The following is a 21,244-nucleotide window of genomic DNA, read 5'->3' on the forward strand; positions in this document are numbered from 1 at the left end:
GGCCTTAGGGGAGGGAGTTGTAGGTAACGGGTCAGGGAGGGTAAAGCCATTTGCACAGTTTGCAAGTCTTGAACAACAGAGTCCCAAGGAAGCTGAGTGAAGAGCCTGGACTCAATGGCAGTGAGAACTTGGGTCCCAGTGGTCTCGCTTAGGTAACAACCACTCTAACCACTGCATCCTACAAGCCACATTTGAGTGTACTTTGCCCAGGGAAGGGGAGTCCTGTCCCATGCAGGCAGTGGGTGGCAACCTCTAGCTGGGGAGGGACCTGATGGGGAGACAGAAGGGAGATCGCAGGGCTGAGTTTGGAAAGACCCCAGTGCCAGGACCTCTTAACTAACTAGGGAAGAGTCACAGGGACCACAAACCGAACTGCCCAGTACAGTGGCCAGAAAGTGAAAAACACACGAAGAAAAACGGCTCCTGTGTTGGAATGTCTCTGGTTGGGAAATTGACTGGGAACCAACAACTCCTGGGTTGGTGCCGAGAACCACAGAAGCTGTGACCTCTCCCAATGCAAGAGCCCCCCCCATATTGATTCAAGTCCCAGCCTGGCCAGGGTGGTTGGCCCAAGAGGACCACAGGCCACTCTCTGGAAAAAATAAAATAACATCATCCTGCAACCTTAGCCCTCCACCTGCCTAGCATGTGAATGTGAGAGAAAATCCATGGAACAGAGGTAAATCCACAAATGGCTGGAAATCAGAGTTAGCAGACAGGACTTTAAAGAATCACATGGACTTTCCAGGACTGGAAAATACAACCTGTGAGTTTATGAACCCACTGAACAGCTCTAATAGCAGCCTGGACATAGCAGAAGACATGATCAATGAAATTGAAAGAATTCAATAAAAATTAAAGAGAAGGAATTAAACTGAATTTGAAGAGAACATAGCTAGGGGATGAAGAAGACAGTCATATGTATAATTGAGTCAAGGAAGACATGAACAAAAAATGGGACAGAAGAAAATCTGAAGAGACAATGGCCAAGAATTCTCCGAAACTGATGCATGACACCAAACTCCAGATCACAAAAAGTAGGGACAAAGTCAAAGAAAACTACATCTGGGCTCATCTGGTAAAAATGCTAGAAGACAAAAGAAAATGTAATCAACCTGCAGGGAAACAATGAACAAGGTTTCCAACACAAACAGTAAGACAGACACCTGACTTACACAGAAACAACAGATACCAAAGACAATGGAACAAAACGGTTCACACGTGAGAAGAAAAAGCGGGCAAATCTAGAAAACTAGACCCATGACAATACCTTCAAAAGTGAAATCAGCCCACCAGTGTGGCTCAGTGGTTGAGCATTGACCCATGAACCAAGAGGTCACTGCACTGGTTCAATTCCCGGTCAGAGCACATGCCCAACTTGCGGGCTCCATCCCCAGTAGGGGGCGTGCAGGAAGCAGTCAATTGATGTTTCTCTCTCATCGATGTTTCTATCGCTATGTCCCTCTCCCTTCCTTTCTCTTTAAAATCAAAAAAAACATATTTTTTAAAAAGTGAAATCAAGATTAAGATTTCCCAGATAAACAAAAGCTGAAAGAATTCATCAACATCACGAGAAATATTAAAGAGCAAGTTCTTAGGTAGAAGGAAATTATCCCAAATGGAAGCTGGAGGGAGTGAACAGTACTACCCAGGCAGTTGTGAATAACCATAGGGAACATCCGGCATGAAAACCACAACGTTGTCACTGTGGCACATGCAGTTCCTGCAGAAGCAGCAGCAGCACAACAGGCAGGACAGATGAGGGGATTAGAATGCACTTATTTAAAGCAGCAATTCTCAACCTTTCTCATCTCATGGCGCACATAAACTAGTTACTAAAATTCGACAGCACACCAAAAAATGTATGTTTTGCCAATCTGACTAAAATATGCTGTATAATTTTGATTTATTCACACCAGACAGCTATTATTTGTGTTGACTGTTGCCATTTTTTTTATTTGACAATCTAAGGGAAATGAGATCAGTGCCCCTGACTAAATAGTCAAGTACTGATGTTTTAAAAATTCTTGCAGCATAAGGTAGGATAATTACTGAAAAGGTAATATAAAAATGAAAACATCATATCAAAGAGGAGGAAAAAATAGAATAAAACTACTTGACTAATCAAAAAGAAGACAAATAAAATAAAAGGGGGGGGGGGACAGATAGAACAAAGGAAAAACACACAGAAGATGGTAACTTATCCCAATTATTTTCACAATTGCATGAAAAATAGTCCAAAATGTAACTGGACTACATACTCTCTATTAAAACGCAAAAGAGAATCAAACTGGATTAAAAAAAATTAGATCCAAAAATATGCCATACACAGAAAATACACTTCAAATATAAAAACAGAAAGCAGCATTTACAAAATAGACTAAATACTGGCCATAAAACAAGGCTCAACTCATTTCAAAGGACTGAAATCACAGAGTATGTTCATTGGACTTCTACTAGAAATCAGTAACAGTAGGATAACTAGGAATTCCCAATGTTTGGAAATGAAACAGAATGCTTCTAAAACACCCCTGAGTGGGAGAAGTTATCACAATGTGAACTACAGAATAACAAACTAAAATGAAATCAACTATGAGGGAAGAAATACAGATAAAAATAAAAATGAATTAAGTAGCCATCAGACAACAGAGAAAAATCCTGGTAAAGGGCAATAAAAGTAACAAACTCCTAATAAGACTGATCAAGAGAGACTGAAAGGGAGAAAATGCAAAATACCAATATCAGGACTCAAAAAGGGGACATCATTATAGATCCTACAGACATTAATAAGATAGGATATTACAATCTTTTTTATAATAAAGTTAATAACTTACTAGTGGGATAAATGCCTCAAAAATGCAACATATCAAAACAAACAGAAACTCTAGATAGAGCTATATTATTAACTATATTGAATTTGTAACTAAAAATCTTCTTCCACAAACATGAAACTAAAGTAAAACCCAGGCCCAGACAGCTTCACTGAGGAATTCTTCCAAACATATAAAGAAGAAATCGTAACAATCTCACACAAATTCTCCCTGATGTTAGTAAAAGGCACTTCCAGCAAACCTGACCACAAAGCCTACCAAGGACAAACACAAAATAAAATGACAGGCAGTGTCACGGCAACAGACAAGCTAATTTACAAACTTACATGAACATGCAACAATACTTCACAGCTAGAGGACCTGCATACCCCAATGTGGAAGCAGAAACCCAGAAACAGCGCACACACCACCAACAGTTAGTTTTCGACACAGGCACCACTTCAATTCAGTGGAGGAAAAATTACCTTTTCAATATGTGGTGCCAGAGCAACTGAATATTCATATGGGGAGTAAAATGGACCCAGAATCCAACCTCCAATCATAAAACAAAAATCAAATTAAGTCAATAAAGGAGATTATCTGCCAGACCTGTGGCGACTCCTTCAACAGCAAACACAGCGGGCTAAAATCCTGACTGGGAAGCTGGACTCTGGGAGAAAACGTGCAGTGCACAGCGCCCACACAGGACCTGCATCCAGAACGCAGGAGGAGCCCCGCAAATAAGAAAGAGGAAGACAGCCCTGGCCAGTTTGGCTCAGTGGATAGAGCGTCGGCCTGCAGACTCAAGGGTCCCAGGTTCGATTTCGGTCAAGGGCATGTACCTTGGTTGCGGGCACATCCCCAGTGGGGGGTGTGCAGGAGGCAGCTGATGGATGTTTCTCTCTCATCCATGTTTCTAACTCTCTATCCCTCTCCCCTCCTCTCTGTAAAAAATCAATAAAATATATATTTTTTAAAAAATGGGAAAGGCCTGGAGCAGGCTCTTCGCATAAGACAGTAGACCAAGTATTACTCATCAGAGAAATGCAAATGAAAGCTACCAAGAGACATGACTTAACCCACCCAAAGGGCTAAAAGCAACAAGAAAGATAATATCAAGTGTTGATGAGGACGTGGACCATTGGAGACGCGCATCCTGCTGGTAGAGTCCTCTAAGCAGCATCCACAGGCCTAATGTAGGCCCCCATATGCCCCTCAGTCATCTATCCAGGAATGAGTGTGTCCACTAAGACACACCTGAGGATGTTCATAACCACAGCTGCAGACAACCATAGTATCAGCCAATAGGAGAAGAGCTGACCAATGTAGTACATCCATACAGGGAACATGACACACAAGATGCACATGCCACACACATGGGTCTAATCTCACAGTGTAACATGAGTGAGAGGCCAGCTCCCATCCCCACAGTACCAAAGACCTGTTCCCTACAGGCAAGCTTGGGGGTCAGAGCAAGGGCAGGACATACTCCACGGCTAGGGTCCAGACCAAAGCTGGCACAGCTCTGGCCCCTCTAAGGGTGTGGCTAAGGTGTGTACAGGTGAGTTTCTCTGGGGGAGGGTCCCAGGTGTGGTCAGATGCAGAGATTCACTTGCAGTGTCCCTTGTGGCCCAGCTTAACTTCACCTTCCTGTCTGCCATCCTTTGCCCAAACTGCCTTCAACAAAGCAAGCACATCACATCACACCAATATCCCAGCCTCTGCCCTGGGAGGCCTTACCCTTTACTAAGGGTCTCTGTCTCCCTTGTCTGTCCCACCCTACCCCCAACCCTGGCTGCTGAATTATCTAGAAAAGCCTCCTGAAAAATGAGTGCCAGTCCCGAGCCTGTAGAGGCTGTGGGGCAAGAAAAACAAGACTCAGTAGGTAAATGACTTCACATCCTGTTTTCTTCACCTATAAATGGAGGCAACAATTCCTACCTTAAAAAACAAAAGCCTCTACAGACAGGCATACAAATATCAAGTCCAAGTTAGGGAGTACCCTGAAAGACAAAGCCGGACAGAGGGACACTGGTTCTGGAGGATATTGAGACAGGACACAGACAAGGTAAAGGAGAGGCCTGTGGACTAAGTGGGGAAGAGCATGAGTGCCCAGAGAAAAGTGCAAAGCCCTGGGCAGGAGGCAAGTCTCCCTTACTTCCTCCTGCCCACTGAGCGCTCTGCAAACCTGCTGCCACAGCTGGCACAGCGCAGGCACCTGAGCCAGCCTGAGCCCTCAGAGGATTGGGGAACTAAGTCTGACTGGATGTGCAGCAAGTTCCTTCTTGACTGGAGTGCGGTTTTCATCTTCTTTTCCCTGTCCCCACCATGATCCAGGCCCCACTTACTCTTCTCACCATGGCGATTCAAGTGCAGGTTGCTGAGGTCGGCTTGGAACTGAGGCCCAACCATGATCTCCTGCAAAGACAAAGACACAGGAGAGTCAGGGCAGGTGGGAGGCCCAGCCATTTTTCAGAGCCCAGGGCTGTGTTGGTCGGTGCAATCTTTCCACAGATGCCAAGTCCTATGGTCTGAGAATGGGAGGCAGAGACCTGGGTGTGTGTGGGTGTGTGAGTCACCATGTGTCTCCATCTACTTGTCCATCTGTTCAGTATAGCCAGTCATGTATCAAGGGGATGAGGCCCAAGGACCCAGGTGTCCTGATGCCCAGCTCAGAGCACTCAGGACAGGACCTTGGGGCCACATCCCCAGGCCAGCCAATGCTACAGCAGCACGGGCCCAAGGTCCCAACACCATGGCCAAGTCCCAGAGCAGCCCACTTCTCAGAGGCTGTGCATTTGTCTTCGCCCCAGGACCAGGCAGAGACTCATGCTGAAGGTACTGCAGGGTCAGGGCCACATACCTTCTTACATTTGTTGGCAGGAAGAGGGTCCTCCTCAGTGTCTGATGAGGTGGAAGAGCCCAGCTCTTTCTCTGTGCCAGTCAGGAAGCGGGCTTTGGGAAAGGGGATGCAGGTGAGATGCATCTGTGCCACTGGGTAGCTCCCCAGCTAGTGTATCCCAGGTCTTCCCTGCTGCCGCCTCCATCCCACTCTCCATCCACTTGACCCCCACACCATGCCACTCCTGAGAAGAGGCATGTCCCAAGCCCTGGCCAGATGACAGGTGCGCCATGGGCAAAGGTGTGGGGATTTGCTAACTGCCAGCTGTGAGCCCCCAGCATCTCGTGCTGCTGGGACACTGCCCCCATATCTGACAGGCCTTTTGATTCCAAAAGCTATAGGAATCAACACATTCCCTCCTCCTGTAAACTAAAGCCAAAGAGTCTCGGCTCACTGGCCAGGGAGACGAAAACCCCAAAGAGACTCAGATAGAGACAGGGCACCCCAGCGGCACCATACGTCTGCGTCTGAGTTATTTCCCCCGAGTAGCCCAGGGCCCCCCGTCCGCATCACTAGAGCCTTGCTCGCCCCAGCCCAAGCGGAGGAGCAGGCAGGACACCTACGTCCACTCTGGCTAGGGAAAAGGTCAGAAGCCTCGTGGGAGGTAACAGATGGGGTGAGATCATCGGCCGAGGACTGTGTCTCTTCCTCTTCTTCCCCTGAAAGCAAATCCTTCGCTATTTGTTCCTTTTAACAAAAAGTAAAGAACATTTTTGCAGTTTGCTTTAACAATCTTAAGATAACACTAATAACAACAACGGTGACACTAACTGGATGGTCCTCCCTCTGGGAACAGCAAGGGCTCACGTGGGGCTGCTCTTCCCACTTTGCAGATGAGACTAGGGGCCAGGGCAGGGCAGCCAGGCTGCCAGCATGGATGCTTGTGTCCCTGAGCCCACACCCTGCAGTCCAGAAAGGAATATCACCTATGTCTGCCTTGGGATGGTTAGACCCCCAGCCACTGCTCTCTCCCTGTGCATCTGTTTTTCAGCTTTGGTAATAAAGCCCTCCTCCTGGCACCACCCCTGACCTGTCAGGACTGGAGAGTCGGGACCTCACTCATTCTCTTCCTTCCCAGCTGCATGACTCCAGCCCAGTCTCCACTCTGCCCCTCTTTTGGCCAGTGGTCAGAGTCTTTTCATCGCAGCTCCCTCTCTGTGGCCACTCTAACCCTGAATGCACTAGCTATGACCCTGGGGAGCAAAAGAGTCCCCTCTAAGAAGTAATCTAGGCCTTGCACTTCTTCTTTTCTGAGGCCTTCATGCCTGCCCTCCCTAAATCTTCCCTCAAGTTCCAGGAAGAGACCCCACTCACCTTGTCCAGGGTCATGTCTGGGAGGGTGGCTGTGGCATCGCTGCCCTCACTCTCCCGCTCCGAGATGGGGTCTGTTGTCTCATAGCCATAGAGGGCAAGCAGCTCATCAAGGGGCATGTCACTGCTCTGAGGGGGAATAGGGCTCTGTCAGGAGGGGCTGTCTAGGCGTTCAGCTCCCCCTCCTCCTGTCTGAGCCCCTGCAGCCACCACAACCAGGGGCAATTTGTCACATTCTGGCAACTCACCCCAGGCAGACCCCAGGTCCAGACCTTTACCCAAGGACTCCCTTACAACCCCCAGGATAGCACAGATAAGACACCAGAGCCCAGAGAGGTCAGGTATGTGCTCCAGGTCACCAGCCTTAAAGGGTGGAGCCAGGACTGGCCTCTGAGTCCACACTGCACTGCCCAGAAAAGCTTCCCTGCTCAAAACCGTTCAGACTTGATTCCAGGAAAGCAAGGATGGCATGCTATCTAGAAATCTAACAGAACTCATGACATCAATAAATCAAGAGGGCAAAGACATATAAATGTCTGGACAAATGTGGAAAATGCATCTGGTAAAATCCAACATCCACCTGATTTTATAAAGCACTCAGTACACTAAGTAAAGAGATAGATGCCCAATCAGTGTGACAGAGATGCTGTCAGCCCTCACTGGGCAACAATGCACAGCCAGAACAATCCCAGCAGTCAGAACAGGAAGGCAGGATTGGGAACACCAGAACTACTCACACTGTTTTCTTTTTCTTTTTTTAAAATCCTCAGCTAAGAATATACTTTTCATTGCTTTTTCAGAGAGAGTGGAAGAGAGGGAGGAAGAGAAAGAGAGAGAGGTAGGGAGAGACATCGATGTGAGAGACACATCGACTGGTTGCCTCCACACATGCCCCGACTGGGGCCTGGGATCAAACCTGCAACCCAGATACATGACCAGGAATCGAACCTGCGACCCTTTGGTCCATGGGGGCGATGCTCTAACTACTGAACTCACCAGCCAGAGCATACTCAAAGCCCATCCAATAGAAAATAAGACATTCATTTATTTACTAGAAGTCTGGTGCACGAAATTCATGCACTCAGAGGGGTCCCTCAGCCCGGCCTGTGCCCTCTCCCAGTCTGGGAGCCCTCAGGGGATGTCCAACTGACGGCTTAGGCCCACTTCCTGCAGGGAGCAGGCCTAAACCAGCAGTCGAACAACCTTAGTGCTGCCAAAGAGGCAGGAGAGGCTCCCACCACCGACACTGCGCTCGCCAGCCATGAGCCCAGCTTCTGGCTGAGCGGCACTCCCCCATGGGAGCCCACTGACCACCAGGGGGCAGCTCTTGTGTTGAGCATCTGCCCCCTGGTGGTCAGTGCATGTCATACCGACCAGTAGTTCTGCTATTTGGTTGATTTGCATATTAGCCTTTTATTATATAGGATTTTTGTTTTTTTAATCCTCACCGAGGATATTTTTCCATTGATTTTAGAGTGGGAGAGAGAGGGAAAGTGAGAGAAACATCGATGTGAGATAAACACATTGATTGGTTGCCTCCTGAACGAGCCCTGACCAGGGTCTGGGCAGGGGAGGAGCCTGCAACCAAAGTACATGCCCTTGACCAGAATCAAACCCGGGAGCCTTCGGTCTGCAGGCCAACACTCTATCCACTAAGCCAAACCAGCCAGGGCCAGAAATAAGACATTTAATTATTAGAAAGAAAGAAACAAAAACTATTACCACCTTCCTCTCCAGTATTGCTTTCAAATCGGTTTCTCACCCTCCTGTAAACCTCTACTCCTTCTGACCACACTCTGTCCTGACCCCAGGGGTCATTGTCAGCCTCTAGCCTCCTGAGCATTCCTTCTCATTCTTTCTGAGGTCAACATCTGCCACCCCTACCAACTTCTGCCCTGCCCTTGTGCTGGGACTTCCATTGCTGTGGAAGACCACCCAGCTTCCTCCCAGCCCTTCCTCTAAACCAAGTTCTTGTATAACACATCATAGTTTCTAATTATGCATTGGTTGGAGGGGTTCACACAGTGGCCCAAAGATGCCCAGGTTCCCTGGGACCTTCACAACATTATGATGCCAATACTTCTATCACTTGTGCTGATGGAGCAGTCAATGGTCCGTGGACAGCATCCTGCAGTGGAGGCAGGAGCACAAAGTGTGTGAGTCGCCAATGCATGTTCCTTACTGCCACCCACTCAGTTTTAAAAAGATGCTAGTTTCAATTACGAATATCCCGTGGTTCAGTGGTTAGAGCATTGGTCTGAGCACTGAAGGGTCACAGGTTTGATTCCTGGTCAAGGGCATGTACCTGGGTTGCAGGTTCAATCCCCAGTCCCGGTTGGGCCACATGCAGGAGGCAATCAATTGATGTCTCTCTCACATCAATGTTTTTCTCTGTCTCTATGTCTCTCCCTTTCCCTTCCCGCCTTGCACTCTCTCTAAAAAAATTAATGGAAAAAATATCCTCGGGTTAGGATTATAAAAAAAAAAAAGAAAAAGAAAAAAATGGCGGGCAGACAACAACAGTCTGTCAGCTGGTACCAGGCAGACATCATCTCAGACACAAACTAAGTGGAAGGCTACGTCCAAAGAAATCACTGCTGTGATTGCTGTGAGAGTAAAATGAGCTTTTAAGCAAAAAATTCTAATTTTGGGAAACATGGATCTGACAATGTGAACTTGATAATTCCCACAGCCTCTGGTAATAGGCAATACGAAATGAAAGGGTTTCTGCTTTTACCTTAGTTTTTAAGAAAATCTAGACCTAGGTATTTAGCTAATAAATAGCTGATTTAGGTATAAGAGTTCTGAGAAATTTTAAATTCATGTTGAACTTTAAAAAATTTTTTTTCTTTTTTGAAGAGAAGACATTTGTTTTGGTTATAAGAGCAAATTGGCACCAAGTGATCCATGACACCAAGCTAAACAAATGCCCGATGGTTAGTCCTTAAAAAAAAATCCCAATACTTAAAGACGTCTCATAAAATCAGTGTTGGTACTGTTATGGACTAAATGTTTGTGTTTCCCCACCCCATTCATATGTTGGGTCCCTAATCCCCAACCTGACTGACTATATTTGGAGATGGGCCTTTATGGGAATACTTAAAGTTAAACGGGATCATGAGTGTGGGGCCCTGACTTCTGATCTGATAGGCAAACTCTCTCCCCTCCATGTGAGGACCTGGTAAGAACAGTGTCTGCACACCAGGAAGGGGCCTCCCCACAAACAGTCCTATAAGACCTTGATTTGGGACTTCTGGCCTCCAGAACTATGAGAAAATAAATGTCTGGTGTTTAAGCCCCCAGGTCTCTGGTATTAACAAATGTATGTTTTTAGATTTTATATTGTAAACTGTCAACATGTGGAAGATCTACTTGTTAGAAAGTCAGGGTTTTGCAAACATGTCATCAGTGCAGAGAGGACAAAGTTACACCTGGGTTAAGATCCACAGCAAGTTCAAGATCATTGGATTGTGACATAACCAAGTACAGGAAGCTCATTTGATATGGCTACTGAATCTACTTTGCAATCACCCTTTACAAAATGACTAGTTGCTGAATTTTGGTCCAGCATCAAAAAATAACTGTAACTATCTGAAAGGTTGTTAAATTCTCCACCCTTTTTTCATGATCATCTGCATGAAGTCAGCTTCACACTTCAACCAGAAGAACACATCACAACAGACACATCTGCCAGGACAGCAGCTGGATTCTCTTACACTGTTCCTGCATTCAGAGATTTACAAAAATGTAAAACTATTCCGCTCTTCCTTAATTTTATTTTTGTTTTGGAAAAGTTATTTTTTCATTTTCATAAAAATCTGTTATTTCTATTAACAATGGGCTTACTGCATCATCAAAGTTGTTTGAGATCCTCAATAATTTTTAAGAAGGTGGGGAGTTCTGAGGCCAAAAAGTTTGAGAATGGTAGGTTTAATGTCCAGCCACCCCACTACTCTGTAACCCTAGAGCCCCTTGAAGGCAAGACAAGCTGCCCTGTCCCTTATGACCTCAGCTTCTAGCACAGGGCCTGGAACTTTGCAAACAGATGTGCAAGTAGAACTTGTCATTGCAGAATCTGAGCAGCTTGCAGACCAATTCAGCCAAAAGAAACCGTGGAGTTTGCCCAGCAGGGCTCCACCCACACGGGGTACAGGGCTCAGTTGAGCCAAGTACCTGGGAAATGAAGTCCTTGTCCAGCTCCTCCTCAGGCTGTGCTGGGCGTCTTGTGGTCCCTTCGCACTCCTCCCGGATGCCGTAGTTCTGCGACAGGATCTCGGCGAGGTTGAACTGCTGGTCTGCAGAGCCCATTGACACACCTATAGAGGGACACCACCTGCATCAGCTCCTCACCCCATCCATCTCCATCATCGCACTGAGACTGAAGATGGCTGAGGTAGAAAAAGCAACAGTGGCCCAACTGCCACCAGGGACAAAGCCCACGGTGGGAGGCCAGTGCACATGTGTGTACATGCATATATGAAAGGCCATGCCTGTGCATACATGTGCATCAATGCAGCTGTGTTAGGCTGTACATGTGCATTTATACACATGCACACGTGTGCAGGCACATGTGCCTGCATGTGTGCTCGTGGTGGGGCTGTGTGCATGCAGCTGTGTATACCTACATGCATGACATGTGCTCATCTGAATGTAGTGTGTGGATGCGTGTGCACAAGTACGTGTAAGGCTGTGTGTGTGCATGTATACGTGTGTGCATTATGAGGCTGTGTGCATATGTGAAGCTGTGTGTGTGTGGCTGTGTCTATACATGCATGCAGTCAGCAATGTCAGTCTACAATGTGGGAACTTCCAACAGAAGGACTTCTGACAAGAGCACACCTGGCTAACTGCACACGAATTCTAGGCATTTTAGGGATGTGTTTTCCTGACCACAGATGCTTGCAAGGGTCTGGGGAGAGAGTAAGTGGACAAGGAAGAGATGAGCCCCAGATAAGTCAGCATGAATAGAGCACAGGGACCCAAGAAAGCTGGCTCCACACCTGGTTTCTGGTGCCTGCAAGGCTTGGGCAAGGCCTTCAGCTCAGGAAACACAAGGGTGACGCTGTACACCCACTTCTGGGAGTCATTGCAGGCACAGTACAGGGAGAATGCCAATGAATAGCATGCAATAGGCCCAACAAATGCCAGTCCCTTCTTCTCCCTCTTCACCACAGCAGTGTCCCATGCACGGCCCAATGGGTGGTAGATGTTACCAGATTTTTAGTTTTCCCCAAAGAGCCAGGATGTGTCCACTGCTCTCTCTCCATGATTGGTCTTCAGTAAGTTGAATTTTACAAACAAAATAACGAAGTCTCAATCAACCCAAGTCATGGAGCCATGAAGGCCAAGGCTGGTCCTCCAAGTTAGTCCAAAGCACACAGCAGCAGTAGGAGGAGTGCAGGGGCCAGGCGGGTGGGGGCAGGTGGCCAGCTCAGGGAATGTGCAGGGCACCCAAGGATGGTGCCCACTCAGCACCCATTCTACCTCCCTCAGTCCCTCCATTTTCCTCCAGCCATGACACAGGCGCTCTGATCCTCCCCTGGGCAGCCTGGCCCCAGTACAGAATGGGAAACAGAGTCCTGGCCACTCTGTCTGCACCCCTGTCCCTGGACTCCGTCTGCACACCGTCTCTGTCTTGCCAGGCTGAGCAAGGTTCTGTCTCTTACAATGACAGTGGCCCTGACGGCCCCGGGCAGGAGGAAGGTGGGGGCAAAGGAGGCACCTGCTGTTGTCGGTAATCCGGGCTCCCTGGGGCACAAACTGTGAGTAAGGCAGGAGACCACTTGAGGGCTCTGCCTCTCCAGCGAGGAGGCCTGCAAAGGAAGAGAAAAAGGGTTAGTTCAACCAGCCTAGAGCCCACCGAAAGCAAGCCTGGCTCTCCGAGTGGCCTCATCTGGACTCTGGGGGATTACACATGTGAGCTGCTTCCAGGAGCTGAGGAGGGAACACTGATAGTGGAACTAGGCATGCAGCTGCTAGAAGTTACTCCCCTGCTCCTAAGTCAAGCACACAGAGGATGCACTGAAGTAGGCTTATACAGCAGCTCTAAACATCAGAGCCTCAATGTCCTCATCTCCAAGTGGGAAAACAACACCCACAGGGGACTGTGAGGAGCCTGACACAGCCAGTAGCTAATAGTGGTTATCACTCACCCAGGACACAGGGACCAGGTAACCTAGGCCCACACACAGTCCTACTGCACACACCCAATAGGCATTCACTGACAGCCATGCCCATTACACAAGGGTCCCAGCCTTCAAAAGGCAAAATAGTCATTTTTGGGACACCTGGAAATTCCTCCAAAAGTAAGCACAGAGTTATCAAATGACCCAGCATTTAATTCCATTCCCAGTACATACCGAAGAAGACTAAAAACATGCATCCATACTAAACACACATGTTCACACATTAGCATGATTCACAAAGGCCAAAAGATAAAGCAACCCAAAAGTCCTACAGCATACAAATGATAAACAAGATGTTGTCTATACACACACTGGAATATGACTCAGCCATGAAAAAAAGTGAAACATTAATAGGTAGATAAACCTTGAAAACACAAAAGGCCACACAGTATGTGATTCCATTTATGTGAAATGTCCAGAACAAGCAAATCCAGAGACAGAAAGTGGATTCATGGTTGCCCAGGACTGAAGAGGGGGTAGGATGACTACCGATGGGGTTGGGCATCCTTTTGGGGTGATGAAAATGTCCCAGAACTAGATAGAGGTGACAGTTTTAAAACTTTATGAGCATATTATAAACCACCGAATTACACATTTTAAATGGGTATATTTTGTGGTATAATAAAAACCTCAAATTTTTTTAAAAGGTCAACAAACTAGGGAAAGAATGGAAACTACTCATAAAGAACCCGCTGATGAAATCCAAAAACACCCCTTAGTGATGAAAGGCACAAAACAGGAATGCCCGCCTTCACCATGTCTGTTCAAAGTAGCACTGAAGGTTCTAGTCAGGGCAAGAAAATGGAATAAAAGGAATCCAAAATGGAAAGCGAAAAGTAAAGCTATTTCTTTTTGCAGACAAAATAATCTTGCATAGAAGGTACTAAGAATTCACTAAAAACTTATCTGAACTAATAAATAAGTTCAGCAAGGTAGCAGATTACAAGATCAACATATAAAAATCACTTTTATTCTCATATATTAACAATTAACAAGCCAAAAATAAAATTAAGAAAACAATTTCATTTCCAACAGCCTCAACAAGAATAAAATACTTAGGAATAAATTTAGCAAAAGAAGTTAGAAACTTACACTCTAAAAAGTGCAAAACATGTTGAAAGAAATTAAAGAGCTAAATAAGTGGAAAGACAACCTATATTCATGGCTCAGAAGACTTAATACGGTTAAGATGTCAATATTCCCAGCTGATCTACAGATTCAATGTGGTCCCTATCAGAATCTCAGCTGGCTTTTACTTGTCTACTGACAAACAGATTCCAAAAATAGTATGCAAACTCCAGGGGCCCAGAGTAGCCAAAACAATCTTGAAAGAGAACATTCCTGATTTCAAAATTACTACAAAGCTACAGCAATCAGAACAATGTGGTACTGGCATAAGGCTGGGCATTTAAATCAAAGGAATAGAAATGAGAATCCAAAAATAAACCCACATATATACAATCAATTGAATTTTTACAAAGGTGACAAAACAATTCAATGGGGAATGAACAGCCTTTTCAACAATGATGCTAGGACAAGTAGGATATTCACATGCAAAAGAACAGAATTGAACACCTATCTTACACCATCTACAAAAATTAACTCAAAATAGGTCAAAGACCTTAAATATGAGAGCTAAAGCTATCAAACTCTTAGAAAGAAACATAGGGATAAATCTTTGTTACATTGGACTAGGCAATGGTTTCTGAGATAAGACACCAAAAGCACAAGCAACAAAAGAAAAAAAATTGATAAACTGGACTTCATAAAAATAAAAGACTTTTGTGTTTCAAAGGACATTATCAAGAAAGTGAAAAGACAGCTCACAGAATGGGAAAAGATACTTGTAAATCATATAGCTGAAAAAGGACTTGCATCTAGAATATATAAAGAATTCTTACAATGCATTAATAACAAGATAACCTATTTTAAAATGGGTTAAGGGTCTGAAAAGACATTTCTCCAGAGATACACAAATGGCCAGCCAATAAGCATGTGAAAAAATATTCAACATCAGGGGAAATCAAATAAAAAACACAGTAAGATACCACTTCATAACCACAGAATGACTATGACTAAAAAGACAGAACAAGTTGTGTCAGGAAGAACGCAGACCATCCAGGAGGGAATGTAAAATGGAGCAGCCACTTTGGGAAACAATCTACAGTTCCTCCAAAAGTTTACCACAGTGTTAACTGGCAATTTCACTCCTAGGGGTTCAGAGTACGCCACCCCAAAATACACCACTCTGGCATAAGCATTATTTCAAACAGAAGACAACTGAGAAAACCAGACACGGGATGAGTTGAAAGCAGAACATAACCTCCTGTGAGGGTGCCCCCCCAAACCAGGAAGAGAGCCCCCTCATCACTGGGGACAAGATGGCACCAAGAGAGAATCTGCACACCAAGACCTTACTAACTCGCCTGAATTTCCACTAGTTCCCCCATGTTTACCTTCCCACAACTTGATGCCCTTAGAAACTCAGTCCTTTTCCTTTGTCGTCACTCCTCTAAGTTTACTGTTCTTTTGTTCAGATGCTACTGAAGCCCAAATCCTCACCACCCCAGTTACCCATCACCTAGTTCTCCGTGTGATGGGCACTACTTGTTTCACTCTTATTAGTTAGGCTGCCTTTCGTCAGTTTAAATCACAGGAACCCCAAGGAGAACCTAGGAGAGTAAAGGGACCAAGTTAGGTTCCTCCTCCCCTGTGATATCCAAGAGAAAAGAAAACTGTACATCTACACTGAAACTTGCATATAAACATTCATAGCAGGATTTCTCACACCAGCCAAAGGTGGAAAGAATCCTAATGTCCATCTGCTGATGAACAGAAATACCAAACAAAACAATAAACTATTACTCAGCCATGAAAAGGAACGAGGCACTGACACCTGCTACCACATATGGACCTCATGGAGGTCATGTGACATGTCCAGAAGAGGCAATCCACAGAGGCAGAGAGTGGGTTCATGGGTGCCAGGGACAGGGGAGGAGGATGGGGAGTGACAACCAAGGAATACAAGGTTTCTTTGGGGGCAATGAAAATGTTTTAAAATCGAGTAATGATAGTTGCACAACTTTATGAACCACTAAAAACCACTGGATTGTGCACATTAAAACAAGTGAATCATACATCAATAAAGCAGTTTGCAAAAAGAAAAAAGGAAAAATATTAGAATACTTACTAAAATAAAGTTTTAAATTTAGAAAAAAAAGTTTAGAAAGAATTTCCAAACTTTCTTCCCTCTCCCTTCCCTGACTTCCAGTGCAAGCCCACCCTCAATGGCATTCCCACGGCCTGCACCTCCCCTGGTTCACAACCACCACAATTCCAGCAGTCACTGCTCCTCTTGCCAAGATGGAAAAAGAAGGATGGGTAGCTGGCTAAGGGCATTCTGGATAAAAACAGTGGGGGGAGGGGGAAAGAAGGAAGAAAGATAGCATTCCAGAGACTTAGTCCCAAACAAGAGGGGGCCGCATAACCTGGTGTTCAGGTCAGGTCTTTTGCGCACGAAGGAAGTACAAGCTCATCAGCAGGAAGACTGCCCTGTCTGGAGGGGGGAGAGCCTTGACTCCTCAGGCGCAGAACAGCCTTCTTCCAGGGCTGCATCCAACTGCTACTTAGCCCCTCCCAGTTTAACCCCCAGTGACATTGTGGCAGATCCAATTCTCCAAGCTGGTGCACCCCACACGCTCTTCCCATGTGATGCTAATATGCTTGCCTTCCTTCAAGAGGTGGGGTTCTGCACCCCCTCGCTGTCCGCAGGGGTGGGCCTGTGACTTTGGTGGGAGCGGTGCTATGTGACTTTCTAGATTAGGCGGTAAAATGCAACTCAGATTCCACCTGGTACCTTCTGAGACAGTCACTGTTGGAACCCAGCTGCCATGCTGTGAGGAAGCCCAAGCCACACAGGCCACAAGTAGGTGGCCTGCACCAGCAGCCACACCTGAGCAAGGAAGCTTTCCTTCCAGCCCCAGCCATCACCTGACTCCAACCACATGACTAACTCTGAATGAAAACTGCCTAGCTGAGTCCAGTCAACCCTCAGGACTATGAAACATAATAATAAAATGACTGTTAGAAAAACTCAGTTTCCAAGCAACTCATTTCACAGCAATAGTTAAATGAAACATCCTTCACCCACACCAGCAAAGGTGGTCGGTCCCACTGGGCAGCCCTGCATTGCTCCATTAGACCAGCGTTTACCGAGTGCTTCCTCTGGGCCAGGAAAGGCAGTAGGCACTGGGTGCATGGAGGTCAATCCAGAAACAGGTTCTGCCCATCTCCACCCACATGAGTTCCTAGTCTAGTTGGTGACACAGATACAAACAAGTGGATATACACAGTATTAAAGGAGAAAACAGGGTGGGGGCCTGCACAGCTGGGGTCAGGGAAAGCCCCCGAGGGCATTTCTAGGCAGGCCCTGTGGAGCACTGGAACAGCACTGTGGTAGCAGAGTGCCTCCAGGTGCAGAGTACACAAGAAAAAGGAAGAGCCAGGGGGGTGGTGTGGGTGACAGAGATCTGTGGGGACCACACCACCAGGCGGAGACCACAGGGAGGGGATGACGACAGCCATGGGGGGGCGTTTAAGCACAAGACAATGACCATGTACTCAGGTATGAGGAAAGCAGTACAAAGCACCCTGTCCACTCTCAAGCACCGCCTCTCCTCTCACAGTGCTGACAGGGTACTGATGGCTACTTTAGAGATGACAAAAAGCAGCAAATCCTGATCAAGTGCTTACTGCGAGGTAACACATCACCATTTTCATCGGTTACACAGCTGGTTATCAGTGATTTGATGAGGCTCAGCTTCTCTGTGCAAGTCCCTGCACCCAGATCTCATGCAACCTCTTGCCCTCGGCTCTTCCCACTTCAGAGATTAGGAAGTCGTGGCTGAGACATTCAGTAACCTGCCCCAAGTCACAAAGAATAAGAGGCTCCAGAGCCACAAGTCTCCTAGGCAGAGGCTGGCCCTGGTCACCATGTCCGACATTTGCACACTTGTGCCTTTATTGACCAGCAGCCCCTAAGGCCCTTTAGGACCGTCACTGTTGGGTTTCTACTCACAACCAGGCCCTCAGGGCCTCCCACAGAGCCAGGTATATAGGGAACCCCACATGTAGGCTTTCTCCAAGGAAACCAACTCAAATTCACTCAAAGGGGCACCTCCCCAAACTGTCAACAGGGGTAACAGGAGCACCCAGGGCAGCTGGCTGCTGTGAGGGTTCCAGAGCCTCAACATTGGACAAGGCAAAGTCAACAGCCAAACCCAGCAGCAATCCAGGCAGGCTGGCTGGGGAATCTGTCCTTCCATCCATGACACACAGCTATCTTCCAGGCCAAGAGTGCTGCCCCAATGACACCTGGTGCCCAGGAAAACCACCACCCATGCCCCTGAGCCAAGAGTGCGGGTGCGCGCGTGTGCACACACACACACACACACACACTCTCTCTCTCTCTCTCTCTCTCTCTCTCTCTCTCAACCACCCCACCTCCCTCCAAACGGTAAGGCCAGCCACTGCCCCCATGAGGCCTGTTTCCCTAAATGCCTCTTAAGAAAGGAGGATTAACTCTCTAAGACCCCTTTGGATCCAGGCACCCAGCACAGGGCCACAACTGGCTGGAGAGGTCTAGCCTTGCACCCAATTGCCCACACCCTCTTTGGCACCAATGCAGAGCCTGTTGCTGCCCCTGAGAAAGTCCCTGGTGGGAAAGAATGGCCAGCCCTGCCCTCCACAACACCTGCCCATGTTCTGCTAAGACGTGGGGCCATGACCAGGCTGAATATCCCGCGAAACTGCTGCACCTCATCGGGTGAGTGAGTACCTTCCTCCCCGTTGGCCTCAGTGGCACCGCCCATCCATTCGGTGAGGACCACTTGCAGAGTCTGTGGACCTGTCTGGCAGGGGCCTTAACTGCTGCGTCCCCAGAAGGAATCACCATGCACTAAAAGTCACATTTACTGAGCCCCTAGCAGGTGCATTACCTCATTTCATCCTCACTAGTGTCCTAGAAGGTGAGAGCAGGTCCACACTGTCTTACTCAATATTCCCAAGACAAGAAACCCCCCCAAAGTGAAAGTTTTTCGTCCTTGCTTTGACCTGGCAAGAAGCTCTTAGGTGTCGCTCCTGATCCCAGATGGCCTAGGTGAGTTTGGTCAAGCATCACAGTTCCAAACTCCACAGACAGATCCATAAACCGGAAAAGCTCGGAATTCCAAATCCTATCAGGCCTCAAGGATTTGGGGTAAGGGTCTTGGGCCTGCTTTCCCGGACGGAGAGAAGAGGCTCCTAGAAGTAACTTCGAGTCCCCGGGAAAGGCTGGTCTAACTCTACCCGCCCAAAGGAACCCTAGAGTTCGAATCCCGCCCGGCATCTGGCGGGAGGACGACTCGGCGGTGCCCCGCACCTGGGCGCTCGAGAGCGGGATGCGGCGGCGCTGGGTCCCAAGCAGGGTCTGGGCGGGGAGAGCGCGACCGCGCGACCAGAGAGTGCTCTGCAAAGTTGGTCAAGGCAGGGGAGGGGCGGCACGCGCACCGCCGGGCCAGCGGAGGGAGGGGACACCCCGGCGCACCTCCCACGCCCCCGTCGGGCGCCCCCTCCTCGCCCCCTCCCCACTCCGCAGCCCCCGCTAGCGCCACGGCTCCTGCACATGCGCACTGCAGCCCGCGATGTGGCAGCCGGGGAAGGGGGGGCAAGGGCCGGGGGCGGCTATCGACGGAGCCCCGCGCCCCTCGGGTCCCAACGGACGCAGCGCCCTGGGTAACGCCTCGCATCCTCGGAGCCGGGGGCGGGGCGGGTCTCCGCGCCCAGAGCCCCGACGTGGCTGAGGTCCGGCGGCGGGGAGCACGGGTGCGCGGAGGTGGGGGGCCGGCTCCCCCGGCCCGCTCACTCACCTCCGCCATGGCCGTGTGTGCGCGGGAGGCGGTGGCCGCACCGGGATCCCCGGATACGGAGCCGCGGGCTCATTGGCTGCGGCGCCTTGGAAGGCGGGGCTGTATGAGGGCGTGGCCTGTGAGGGCGGGGCGCGGGCGGGGCGTAGTAGGTGCGCGGACGGGGTTGCGCGGAATGTGTGCGGGGGCGGGGCGGGCTCGGGAAGCGAGGGTTGGGGGTCTCGGCCTCGGCGTGGGACACGGAGGATGCTGTTAATAAAAACATTGATTCCTGATACCACCACCTGTGTCGGGAGCTTTGGTCCTAGTTTCCCCTGCCAATAGCTTCGCTAAATACTGTAAGTACCCGGTGTTACAGGTGAGGAAACTGAGGCCTAGAATGATGGGGCACCCAATGCACAAGTGGTAGTGCCAGGACCGACGTCGGTAGCGTGGTTCTGGAACTTTCCTCAGTTTTTCATCAGTGATGGTCCATCCCGTGTTCCAAAGAACCGATCGGGGAGCTTGCGAGATGCACCGTCGGGCGAGTTTTAACGGGCACTGCGACCCTGTCTATACCAAGGAACGCGAGTGCCGACTGAGGAGGGAAAGGTGTATTCAAACCCATGGCCGGCCCTTGGGCTCTGAATTCATGATGATGGACCGTCTGCAGGTTCTGAACCTGTGGTGGGCGCTGGGGGAGAATTTGAACAGTACAGTCTGAGTTCGCTACATTTTAAATTTCAGACTTACAAGTGCTGTGAGCATCGGGCAGGTGGTTTATGGAGAGCCAGAGAGGACAGGGCAGTGAGTAGGCGGAGGCGTCCGGCAGGACTCAGGTGGTGGCCGGGAGCAGAGACGTGGAGCGAGCTGGGAAGGTACACCCCACAAGGCCCCTGATGGCAGGCAGGTGGGAAGGGCATGAAGCTCGGCCAAGGTGTCTTGCACAAATGAGTGGTTGGTAGTTCCTCGGACGGATCTGGATAAGCAAGTCTGGACATAGATTCGGGGGGAAATTGTGCAGTTGTGGGAGGGCTGATGTGTGACATCTGAGAAAGTCAAGACAGCGGGGAAAAGTGACTGTGGAAATAAAGGACTGTACAAATCACAGGTGATGCGAACATAAATATTATTATTTTTCCTCTTCTCATCCTT

General features: G+C 48.3%; 1 protein-coding gene across 2 annotated transcripts in view; it reads right to left on the reverse strand.

Annotated features, from left to right (window-relative positions):
- MIER2 (MIER family member 2) overlaps window positions 1–20,177 on the reverse strand; it is a 31,078-nt gene extending 10,901 nt beyond the window's left edge. Inside the window, exons 1-8 of one of the 2 annotated variants that reach the window (XM_036314648.1) lie at window positions 20,114–20,143; window positions 12,746–12,836; window positions 12,024–12,099; window positions 11,197–11,339; window positions 7,027–7,152; window positions 6,276–6,399; window positions 5,674–5,765; window positions 5,159–5,228 (exon numbers count right to left, since the gene is read on the reverse strand). In XM_036314648.1, coding sequence (XP_036170541.1) covers window positions 5,159–5,228; window positions 5,674–5,765; window positions 6,276–6,399; window positions 7,027–7,152; window positions 11,197–11,331 — 547 coding nt within the window. In that variant the 5' untranslated portion in view covers window positions 11,332–11,339; window positions 12,024–12,099; window positions 12,746–12,836; window positions 20,114–20,143. Of the gene's footprint in view, window positions 1–5,158; window positions 5,229–5,673; window positions 5,766–6,275; window positions 6,400–7,026; window positions 7,153–11,196; window positions 11,340–12,023; window positions 12,100–12,745; window positions 12,837–20,113 lie in introns of both variants that reach the window. The other variant, XM_036314647.1, reaches the window with a different exon arrangement.
- Window positions 20,178–21,244: the final 1,067 nt, after the last annotated feature.

The sequence above is a fragment of the Myotis myotis genome, unplaced genomic scaffold (assembly GCF_014108235.1).
Source record: "Myotis myotis isolate mMyoMyo1 unplaced genomic scaffold, mMyoMyo1.p scaffold_m19_p_6, whole genome shotgun sequence".
Lineage (NCBI taxonomy): Eukaryota > Metazoa > Chordata > Mammalia > Chiroptera > Vespertilionidae > Myotis > Myotis myotis.